At 39.7% G+C, this 11,604-nt stretch overlaps 1 protein-coding gene across 5 annotated transcripts in view; it reads right to left on the bottom strand.

Moving 5' to 3' along the window:
• The window catches only part of LOC117438302 (72 kDa type IV collagenase-like), a 41,008-nt gene extending 30,316 nt beyond the window's left edge, over window positions 1-10,692 (bottom strand). For all 5 annotated transcript variants that reach the window (XM_034073846.1, XM_034073848.1, XM_034073844.1 and 2 more), the window contains exons 1-4: window positions 10,387-10,692; window positions 5,963-6,189; window positions 4,297-4,445; window positions 1,729-1,857 (exon numbers count right to left, since the gene is read on the bottom strand). In XM_034073846.1, coding sequence (XP_033929737.1) covers window positions 1,729-1,857; window positions 4,297-4,445; window positions 5,963-6,189; window positions 10,387-10,530 — 649 coding nt within the window. In that variant the 5' untranslated portion in view covers window positions 10,531-10,692. The remainder of the gene's footprint in view (window positions 1-1,728; window positions 1,858-4,296; window positions 4,446-5,962; window positions 6,190-10,386) is intronic.
• Between the last annotated feature and the right edge of the window lie 912 nt (window positions 10,693-11,604).

Genomic DNA, 11,604 nt, shown 5'->3' with positions numbered 1-11,604 from the left:
GACCTACACCTGGGTCGGAGCAATACCAGGCACAGCTACAGGTTGGGCAGAGAAGTGATTCAGAGCATCCCTGTGGAGAAGGACTTGAGGGTGTTGGTTGATGAGAAAATGAACATGAGCCAGCTTCAGTGTGTACTTGCAGCCCAGAAAGCCAACTGTATTCTGGGCTGCATCAAAATGAGCATGACCAGCAGGTTGAAGAAGGTGATCCTGCCCCTCTAACTCTGCTCTCGTGAGACCTCACTTGGAGTACTGTGTACAGTTCTGGTGTCCTCAACATAAAAAGGACATGGAACTTTTAGAACAAGTCCAGAGGAGGGCCACAAGGATGATCAGGGGACTGGAGCACCTCCCATATGAAGACAGGCTGAGAAAGTTGGGGCTGTTCATCCTGGGGAAGAGAAGGCTGTGTGGAGACCTCATAGCAGCCTTCCAGTACCTGAAGAGGGCCTGTAAAGATGCTAGGGATGGACTATTCATTAGGGACTGTAGTGATAGGACAAGGGGTAACAGGTTAAAACTTAAACAGCAGGGGAAGTTTAGATTGGATATAAGGAAGAAATTCTTTCCTGTTAGGGTAGTGAGGCACTGGAATGGCTTGCCCAGGGAGGTTGTGAATGCTCCATCCCTGGCATTGTTGAAGGCCAGGTTGGATGGGGCCTTGGGTGACATGGTTTAGTGTGAGGTGTCCCTGCACATGGCAGGGGGGTTGGAACTAGATGATCTTAAGGTCCTTTCCAACCCTATCTATTCTATGATTCTATGAATACTGGAAAAGAGTTTCTTCCTGTTTGTTGCTAGTCTGGGGCAGGGATACAGTCTGGGTGGTACAGCTACTGGTCAGTGCTTCTGCTAAAGTTAAAAGAAAGCCAAACAGAAGGAAGTAGACTATTTTGGAATTAAAGTTCAATTATTTTTTAAATGGGAGGACAGCTGAGGAAACTAGAATTTGAAATGAAAGCCAAACATGAATTTGCATTCTTATTCTGAGTTTTCCAAATTATTTTACAGTACAAGAATTATAATTAGCCCTATATGATTGTGGCAAAGTTCAGACAGAAAGAAGAGGTTCCAAACTACTGTTACTTGATCTTGTTGGTCTAGTTCAGGTGATATTATCTGGACTTCAGTTGTTTTCTTCTAAAGGATATGGCAGCTGCCTGTTAAGGATTCTTGGAGATGCTCATAATCCACTGTTTGATGACAATTTTGTTTCAGTCATCAGCATGAGGCATCTACATTCTATTTGGTTTTGACAGATGTCATGAGTATCTAAAAACTTATTCATTAGGATGGTTCGACTTTTAACAACTGGAGCCACAGCTTAAGTCATCTTAAGAAGGGTATGTCAGCAGAAGAGCCCTGGCCAGTCTTCCTCTTACACATGAACTTAAAGATGATGTAGTTGGAGTCCTTGAGAACTGAAGCATTCAGAATTATAGCCGAGGCTTTTTACTTTTCCCACGATTCATGAAGGATGTGCAGCATCAGGACCCATTATTAAATCAGGTTTTCAGTGGGCAACAGTAGAGGAACAGAAAGGGCAATAGTAGGTAACATTTATGGAATTACATAAACATTGTAGAGAACATTTTAAACAGTATATATTAATTTTCACATACCTAACATTACTGATATGCCAATAAAAGCATTTAGTGCAGTGCCTAAAACAGCACTGAAACATCAGCCAGTATGCTATATGTTCTGAAACATTAGAAAGTCTGGTACCTTGCCCCTCTCCAAGAGTCCACAGTTCATCATCATCAAAATGGGAGTCTCCTCCAATTCCTGGCCCCGGTGCAAAGGCATGAGCCAGGAGACCATCTTTACCATCAAATGGATAGCCATCACCATGTTCTGCAAGAGGAAGCAGGCAAAAAAGAGCAGTTTCTAATGACCTTACCTCTGTCAGAGTCTATGTATGAATGATGATCATCATTCCATCCAAGACAGCAGCAGAATAGTCTAGTGAGTTGGTTTATTGGTGTGGGTTGTGCTGGAAAGACTAAACTAGAATGGAAGAAGACAGTTCTTGCAAAGAACATTAAGTGTCAGTACTGCAACATGTTATTTTATATCTTATAAGTATTGTGGAAAGGAATCAGAAGGTAAAGAACAGTGAAATATTGTCCATTAGATGTATGGCTGCATACACACTGCTGTTTCTCAATGGAGACTGGTAGGCAGCTGTAAAATAAACATTGTAGATGAGGGGTATTTTCAGATAATTCTCATCAGTCTCCAACACAGATATTGGAAAGTAAAGGCAAATTTCTTTCTGCAGACTACTCTTTTTCTGCTACACCTCAGATTGCTGTGATCTTTGTGCAGGATACTAACTACTTTAAGCTGGAAAGCAAATCAGCTGAGTGTCTTAGTAGTGAGTCTCTGGAAAGCCAGCTCTGAGTACTGTGAATGAGCCTATTCCTCCTTCACATCAACCACTCTTGGGCAGCTCACATGGCAGCAGCAGCAGGTTAAGCAGCTCCTCTGTTATTACACTGTAAGCTTTTCTTGGAAGTACACTGCATGTGGGTAAGGAAGGATGGCAAGGGCATAACCCTGGTATTCATAACTTTCCCACTACACTGACCTGTGTATCGGAGCTGGCTGCCAATATCTGCAGTTGCATCATTTCAGGCCTTTTGGTCTGATGTCTTGCCATTTAACAGAAGCCTAAATACACAGGCCTGATTCTTTGCTCTGTTACACTGATTTAATGCTTGTGTCACTCTCTTAATACTGGTTCAGTTCACTAATTTCAGTAGTGTGTCAGTTGTCAAGGACAACATTTTGATATATATTAGATGCTCTACTCCCATTTATTTCAAATTAGATCCATGCTTAACAAAAAGCTTAAAAAATAAAAACCTTGTTGTGGAGACAGTGTTCTCACAGGAAAATGAATATTTGGTACATGAGCTCTGAATAACTCCAAGGGATACAGCAAGGCCGTGGGAGGCCCAAGGAAGCTTAAGCAAGCAAGATAAGAAGAAGCTGTAATTCACTGAGTTATGAGAACTGTGGACTGTTGGCAAGCGTTCGAGGTCAAGTTCTCACACCTGTGCTTAACCAATTATATGTTAGTCACTAAGGGTCTTCAAGACAAGTATCCAATAATGATATACCAAATTGCTGTAGGTGTGTGTAAGCAATAGTATATAAGGAGTTAATGCTTTGCAATAAATGGCTTTTTGTCTGATCATATTGGTCTCTGACTGAGTCCTTTCCGTGGCACCTTGTGAATGTCCCAGCTCCTGTGAATCTGACATACAGTTAGTGATAAGAATGAATGAATGTAGAGGAAGCTCTTCTCCCACTGTTTCTGAGCTGACCAGTACTAAACCCAGGAGAAATACTTCTGCTTTTGTGAGACTTCTGTTTTGCAAACCAGGCCAGCCTGGTTGAGGATCTGAAGTTTTGAGTTCTGTACAGAATCTCTGAAGCTTTTCAGGTAAACTCATCAGTAGCTAAAGCACTGAAAAACAGCTGGAAATGGAAGTTTTTACAAAGAGCTCTGTTTATTCTTTAAACTGTTCACTTCCAATCCCAAGTGATTAGCTGCACAAATATCTTCATTAGTATTAAAAATTCTGTGACTCTGCATAAGAAGTTAAAATGCCCCAGGTTTACACTGAAAAGCTATAAACCTTTTTTCAGGGAAAACCAAAATTAATTGAGAAGTCATGTACAACAAAAATGAATCAAATAATCTATCATCAGCTGGATTCACACCATAGTTCAGCTTCTGATCCATATTTTTAAGTTCAAGACCAAAGATTGCATTGAAAGCCTGCATTCTGCTGTGCTAAAGAACAGAGACCAGATAAGGAGTCAAAATTGAAAGGCACAAATCCATTTTTAAGCTCCAATATGTTAGGACTTCCACCATTATCACTGGAAAACTGAGTATGGAGCTACAAATAGTACAATGGCATTCCATTCTCTTCCATGGCAGGAAGCCAGCTCACATCATCTGAAGATTTGTACCAATATTTCACAGTTCTATTTCTGATTTGTAAATTTAAAAATAAAATGTTGCCCCTAGAAATTCTCTTTTGGAAAGATGAATATAGTATAAGGAAACTGTAGAAATACTTCTCTCTCTCTCATGTATAAGAAAGAAAAACAAACCTTAGTGAAATTAGACCTTAGCTTGTATAAGCCAAGTGCAAACTAAGACAAGGTTTGCCAGAAAGGTTCACAGGTACTACTTATTGAGGGTAGATCATTCCAATACTTAGGATTAATGAGAGGATCAAAACAAAAACCATATGTAAAAATAGAAAAATATACCCCATCGGCCAAAATTAATCATAATGTCTGCTTCTCCATCGTTTATTCGGTTAAATCTCAACGGTGTGACATCACTCCAGACTTGAAAGGCTCGAGCAAAGGCATCATCTACTGTCTCAGGATCCAAATCTGGGGTATAGCCCATAATCCTTAGTGGTAAAAGGAAGAGTTAAACAACACATAAACCCCCTCCCAGTATTTGTTGTTTACTGATCAAAATTCTGAGTAGGCTCAGTAGTGAAATTAGTTAAGAGGTAATGCTGCTGCATGCAAGATGTGTGTTTAGATGTGGTGCTTACTATTTATTTTCCTTTGGTATTGATGCAGTAAAATGAAGAAAGTTACACGGCCAGGGGCTGTAAGGCCTTCATGGCAGTAAGGCCTGCATGGCAGTGAGCCCTGCACAAAATATTCAGGGCTTTGCATCAGCACTGAGGTGCTGGCAAGTCATACTGTCACCTTAGACATGAACATACAAGGACATCTTGATATGTAAGATTTATTTGCCAGAAGAAGAGCTCAATAATGAGGTGAAAGTTTCAAGTGTGAATTGTTTTGCTCTTTAATACTAACAGAAAAATAGCCCTTCTCCCTCACCTTTGTAGTTAGCTCTATTTCCCTGTTTCATCTGGTATGAAAGCTGTTAACTGTTTCATCCCAGTTGAATGCTAATCCTTTCCCAGTATGCTGGTTACATTGGCAGTAGGATACATGGAGAGAGAGGAGGTAAAAGCATGTAAGACAGAACCATAGGCCTGACATGGGAAAGCCACACATTGCTTTCCTCTTTCTTCTTAGTGCCTTATATTATAGCCAGCTAACCTCCATGTAAAGACAAGTTTCTAATTCTTTGCTGCTGGGGTTGTGCATAGGGAGGGAAACTACTTCGTGCCTAAGGAAAATGAGGACGAACCAGAGGAAGCACGTCAGCAAGTGGGGACTGTGAGAGCTTCCATGGGTTTTTCAGTGTTTATTAGGCTAGTCACAGCATAAGGTATTCTTTGAGTCCTAACTTGTGAGGGAGCAGCAGAAGAGATCAAGCAGGTAAGACAAATCTGCCGTTTTGTTCTCATTGGTGCTAAAAGTTTGTTCTTGGACTACCTAAGGTAGTGAGAATCTTTATTACTGACTTCAGTGAGAGATATATTAGTCCCTAACTTCAGAGTAAGAAATTAAAACATGCCAAACCTATTGCAATAGGTTTGCTTTAAATCATGTCTTTATATGTATTCAAAATATGATTATTTTATTTTAAAATTTATTTGATGACCTCCATTTTTATGACTGCTGAATGCAAAGGAGTTTGTCCTCCTACATGGCCTCTGCAGTCACTAAGTACTGTGGATCCTGCTGAGCAGATGAGACATTGCTGCTCCAGTTCCCTTTGGATGCTTGCAGCAGAGCAAAAGATAAAAACAAAATCTCTTTAATCCCAACCAGAACTGTAAAGTTGATCATTAGATGATTACTGCTGAAATTTTACAATGTGAAGTTTCAGAGGTGTTTGCTAAAGCATCTGGTAGTTATTCAAACACAGAGAGATCCTAATTCAAGAAATCCTGTCTAGCCCTCTAAGCAGCTACTACACTTCCAAATGTCTGGTTTGATGGGTTCTTACAAGTGCTATGGTTATAGGTAAGCAAAACCCAACACCACTGGTCAGTACCTGTATGTTATATGATTCTTCTCCCATTTTGGCTTTCTTGGAAAGAAGTTGTAATTGGCTACATCAGGGTTACCACAGCGAGGTTTCTTCATTGTCTCAATAGTGTTTTGATCCAAATCACCCGTTTCAGGCAGCCCAAAAAACTTCTGCATTTTCTTCAAAGTATCTTTCAGGACAAATAAATTGCAATTGTCTTTTGGGCACCCATAGTATTTATTCAGGTATTGCTTGGGAAAAAAGCACAGAAAAACTACTTTAAAATTCATAAAAGAAATAGTTATTACAAGTAAATACTGTAATTCCATGTTAGCTTTCCATCTATAATTTGCAAGTTTTCTTTTCAAAATTACTGTTATTAGTAACTGAGGGACCAGCAGGATCTCCTTAATTAATACAAATCAACCTTAATCACACAACATTGCTAATTAAGCAATCATTTCCACTATTAGCTATCAGCTTTACTTATTGAGTTGCTTTATTAGTAAGTAGAGCACAGAGCTTTAATGTAGAACTACAAAGTAAAAATGGGTTTATCTTTTTGGTTTTCTTTATGATGCATAAATGTGCTTACAGTATTTTTTTTCTTGGAAGACTCTGGACTATTGAGAAACTTGTCAAGGTATCAAAGCAACCACACAAATGAGACCACATTAATTGCAAAGAAAAAACTACACACCATTGTCAAACCATGTAGAGCTATTTGAATCTTATATGAGTTTGCTTTTGAGTCAAACATTGCAAAGACCTGAAGAAGAAGGTCGTTGGTAGCAACTCAGTTGCCTGGACACTGCTGCCAATCAATATCTGCATACTTAAAACTCCATCGAATTCTCCAGAAGATCATGACAAGGCTGATGTTTGTGATACACCCATGATGGTGATCACAAAATTCTCTCTCCTCTGAAAACAGTGGCCATAGAGGATCAAACAGAAAGCACAAATCCCCTTATTTTAAACTCTTATCTAAAATAATACCTACCAAAGTCTCCTCCACTTTCTATTTTGATCAGTATGGCCTAATCAGAAGGTGTAGTTCAGTAAAAAAAGAAAAGTATGTCTCTCTGCTGCTGCCTTTAATCCCAAAGGAGCAATAGGTTAGTCTATTCCCTGGCAATTCTTCCAGGTAAGCAGCCATGTCTTTCAGATGTATGTTGGCAAGTTGTGTATTTATGTTAAACTGTAGATAAGCAGTTGTGGTCCTGATTATCCATATATGGTCCCCATCTTCTGTACAATACACATGTTAAATCACACAAACAATTTAGTATTTTTATTTTTTTCCCTTAAGTTCAGTGTTGACTGAATAACTATGAGCTTCTCGGGGTAGGGACCAACCCAGAGAGAATGCCTGGCAGTCTCTAGCATGTGGTGAAACCCACCATAAAACCATAGTCATACAAACAAAAAAAAGTGATAAGAAGTTATATATTCAGCAACTGCCTAAATCCTTTATCAATTCTGTTCCTAACTGGAGACTAGCAAGCATGGCCACACAACAGGCTGCTGGCCAGCTGCGGGTTTTGGATTCAGTGTTTGAATCCAGGCTGAATTTGAGAAAACCTGTAGCTTGAGCTGTTGCCTTAGCTTGGACTGTAGCACAGGTGGGCTCAGTCATGTTGGTTAGATTGCATACAACTTTAGAATGTTAAATTTATCTCCTCACTGAGGAGTAGATAAATGGATTATGATGAAGATGTTAGTTTAGGTATTTCTATAACGATAATAACATCTCATTACTTAATTATTTTCATTCACATGTTCTAAACAGCTTGACTAAGCTATCTGGAGTTGTAGGTTTTATCCACTAAAGTGGATCTTATGATTCTCTTTCTCACAGATTTCAGGAATTCCACACTCAAGTGGGTTTGCAATAGTTTTATGCCTAGGTCTAAAAAAACCAAGCTACAGCCATGTCAAAAGGCAAATGTTCCCAAACTGATGTGTAGGGCAACCAAGCTGGTGATTACCATGGCACAGAGCTGATAAATGTCCTTGCCAATGATGCTGTTAGACAGGAAGGTTGCAAGTTATGGTAAACCAGTCTATAGAAGAGGAAGAAGCATCCTTCAGGTATTGTATCCAAAATATTAACTACAAATCCAAGGTAGGAAAGCATCCTAAATAAGGCAAAGGTATATTTGCCAAAAATATATCAGATATCAGGGAGAATTATTTCTGAGGATTACAAGAAGCCTGACAAAATGACTGCACAAAGTTCTTGTGCCAGGAAGTATTTCTGAGGGAAACCTTACTGTATGTACCTAATTAATTGACTGAAAGTCACCCAGGAGACGGGATAAGACCACTACATCAGCAAAATGCAGCAAATGTTATTTGCTGACTGTGGTTGGTCAAGCTCGTATTTCACCACCTTCCTCATTAAGTCCTGATGTGCCTCATCTGCCCTGAATAGGAAATGGTTCAGAGCTTACTCAAAATCAAGATTTTACACCATTTCCTTCAGCAGGTCCTCCATCCATCTACTGACTAAACACAGACTGTGCCTTGGTTTTGTGATTTTTATAACTTCTGATGTGCCATTTCTCCAGTGGAGACTGGCACTGGCAAATAACAGACACAGAACGGTTTCACCTTTGCTACCACTAAGCTTCTGACTACTCATAATTAATGGGGCCTGGTGGAAATTATGTGAAATGCATTAAGAACATAATCAAACAAGCCAGTCTGGAGGACCTGTTCCTATCCCAATTTTCATTTTAATGTAGCATAATAGATTTTCTTATGCTTCTATGTGCATCTCCCAGTGAGCTACCATAATATAATATAGACTATACATCAGAACTGAAGTTTACTGAAGAAGCAGGATGCTGCTCTTGCCATTTTAGGTTTGGGAGTAAGATACACAACCAAAAATATAAGATGAGGCATGGTAAAGAATTTTACTTGCTAGGATTACAAATAAAAGCTAACCCCTCTCAGTTTTTCCTAAAATGGAGTTTTTACTGAAGATGAAAAATGAACATAACCAGATGTTCTATGAGAAGAAAATGTAGTATAAACCACATCTTGGCCTAGGCTGTGCAATTCAGTTTCCCCAGAGTCATCAGGGAGCTGTGGTGATCTGGAATTTTGATCCAGCCCATTAATGAAACAGGGTCCAGCTGCAACATAGCAACTTGTGTTCTGATGCTGAGTGTTGGAGCTGTTCCAATGGAGAGTGTGAGGGATAGGCAGCCAGTTAGCATTACCCAAGAATACTACAAGGAAGACAAAGAACTGCAATGTTAAACCAGCTTGTAATTTTCCTTTGAGTACACATAATAAATAGGTTATTCAAAAGAAACGGAGATGAGGGGAGATGTGGATTGCTGTTATTGAATAAAGGCCTGACCATGTCTTAGAAAACAGGTTATTTAAGAGTGGTTAAACAACTATTAGATATCTGGGACCCCACTTTCCCACATGCACTGCCTCCCACCCCTTGGTTGCTGTGCTCCCAAGGAAAATCCTTGGATGAATTTGTTTTGTTAAAGGCAGAGGAGTGTCCTTTAGGGGTCAGTTTGTGTTTTCCCAAACTTTCCCCCACAGCTCCTATCTGAAAACACTCCCTCTACCTTCCCCCAGACCTTCTTTAATCTGGCAAGCTTTACCAAAATGCACACCAACTCCTGAGGAAAAGTGATCCATTTTCAAACCTTTATGTCCTAAAATAAGAATAATTTATCTCAATCTTCCTTAAAACAGACTTACTGCTGAAGAAGAGAAATGTCTATAATTTACATGCTAAAATAAGGATAATCTATCTCAATCTCCCCTTAAATGGACTTCCCCATAATGTCATTTTTATGAAGGTCCACAGGGCTAAACTAAGGTTAGAATAAAATGCTGTAGAGTTATAGCTATAATTTGCTAATGTCACGCAAATCCAAACTCCTTTTTTTGTTCCAGATTGAATTTGGAAAAAAATATTTCTTTAAGCCTCTGATGTGATTTTTTTTTCAAAGTCGAACTAGTCACAATGGCTTCTGAGCCTCCAGCCAGCCTTCGAGTGTCCCTTAAAGCTGTGTTTGTGCTGAGAACTGTGATACATGCACTGAGTCTCCACAGCCCTCACTTCTACTTATTTAAGTAAAAATATTAGATGGCTCTTATTTGCCCCTCTACCCTCTTGCCATTTCAATCTTCCAATTATAATCGTGATGATTTAATGAAATTATTTTGTATGTTCAGACCTAAGGAAGAAAAAACCCCCAAACTTTCTTTGCTGGCTTTAAAAAATTTGAGAGGAAACTTTACTTGGCACTAGTTTTAACTTTTGAAAGCTGATAACTTTGCTAGCTAGCTAGCTGGCACTTCCAGAGATTCTGCTATAGTCATTCCTTTGCCTCAGCTGAAACAAGAAGCAAACATCTGCTTATGAAACAACAATAGAAATCTGAAGCAAAGATGAAACCAACACTTACCATTGCTAGTTCTTTGTCTGTTTTGGGCATGCTGTCTCCAGGAAACTTAATGATTGGTGATGGTGCAGCTAAAGCTTTGTTAGAAAGATACACTTGAATTAATAGCACTTTAAAAATTAAGCCACAGACACTGTAAGTCTTCATTCTGCCTAAACTTGTGCTCTCCTCTTTGGAAAAAGCTTTTCCCCTCCTGCCTGTCCCTTCCTTTAGCCACACAGTGCACCAGTTGCTTATCTACACATTTTAACTCTCTGCACCGTTTTCTCTTTTGCTTGCTCTAGCAATTCCTTTGTGTTTAAAACATCCAGATGCGTAGCCTCAAGCTACCACAAGAGGAAGTCTGAAAACTAGTGGAAACATGAGAAAAGGGCAGTTACCAGATGTGATTGCTGTGATTTTAAGGTAGCAACAGGCAGATACTTATTACTGCTGAAAGAAGCTGCGTTTTCTCCTCATTTGCATATGTGAAAGTGTTTTGTTATGCCAGAGAGCAGAAAAAGGCAAAATCTGACTTAATCTTGAAGGTGAAGTGTTCTACATATATTTTAAATTAAAAAAAAAAAAAGGGCATATGTGGTTGCACTCCTTCACAGTGCCTTACAGGAAACATTTTGATGACGGATTCTGAGGCAGAGCCTGCACAGCTCAGGGAGGCTGCTTGCCCCGCTGCTGCTCAGGCTGCACAAACTGTAGGTCTGTGTACACAGGGCTCACCTGCACTTGGTGCCAGTGTCCTGCCTCCCTGCTCTGTGCAGAGTTCTGAATACGTTTCTTGTTGCTTGTTTGGGTTTAAAACCAGCTTGAGTCTTTGCCACCAACAGGCACCATGTATCACCTTAATCTGCAGGGTGAGAGATAATCGGGCAGATTCAGCAATAGAAATTATCCTCAGTGATCGATGTCAGGGGAACTGTACAAAACTCAGGGTTTCTACATTCTGGGATTTAGTCTGTTGGTGCAGTCGCCTAAGTCTGAAATTTTTATGTAAAACAGCCATTGTCACAGACAGTCTTTTATTGCGTCATTTATAATATTGCCAGTTTTGAGATGTTATTACAAGAGGAATATTTTTGTAGCTGGATATCCCTAATCTAGGCACTTGGCTCATGACTTTTTAAGACAGGAGGCTGGCAGTTCTGCATGAATGCAAGCTGTGTTCTGGCTAACCAAGTGTCTACAGTTTTTATTAAGCATGAGTCCAGCCATCTCTGTTCCTCT

The sequence above is a fragment of the Melopsittacus undulatus genome (genome assembly GCF_012275295.1).
Source record: "Melopsittacus undulatus isolate bMelUnd1 chromosome W unlocalized genomic scaffold, bMelUnd1.mat.Z SUPER_W_unloc_6, whole genome shotgun sequence".
Taxonomy (NCBI): Eukaryota; Metazoa; Chordata; class Aves; order Psittaciformes; family Psittaculidae; genus Melopsittacus; species Melopsittacus undulatus.
This window is presented reverse-complemented; position numbering and strand designations above follow the sequence as displayed.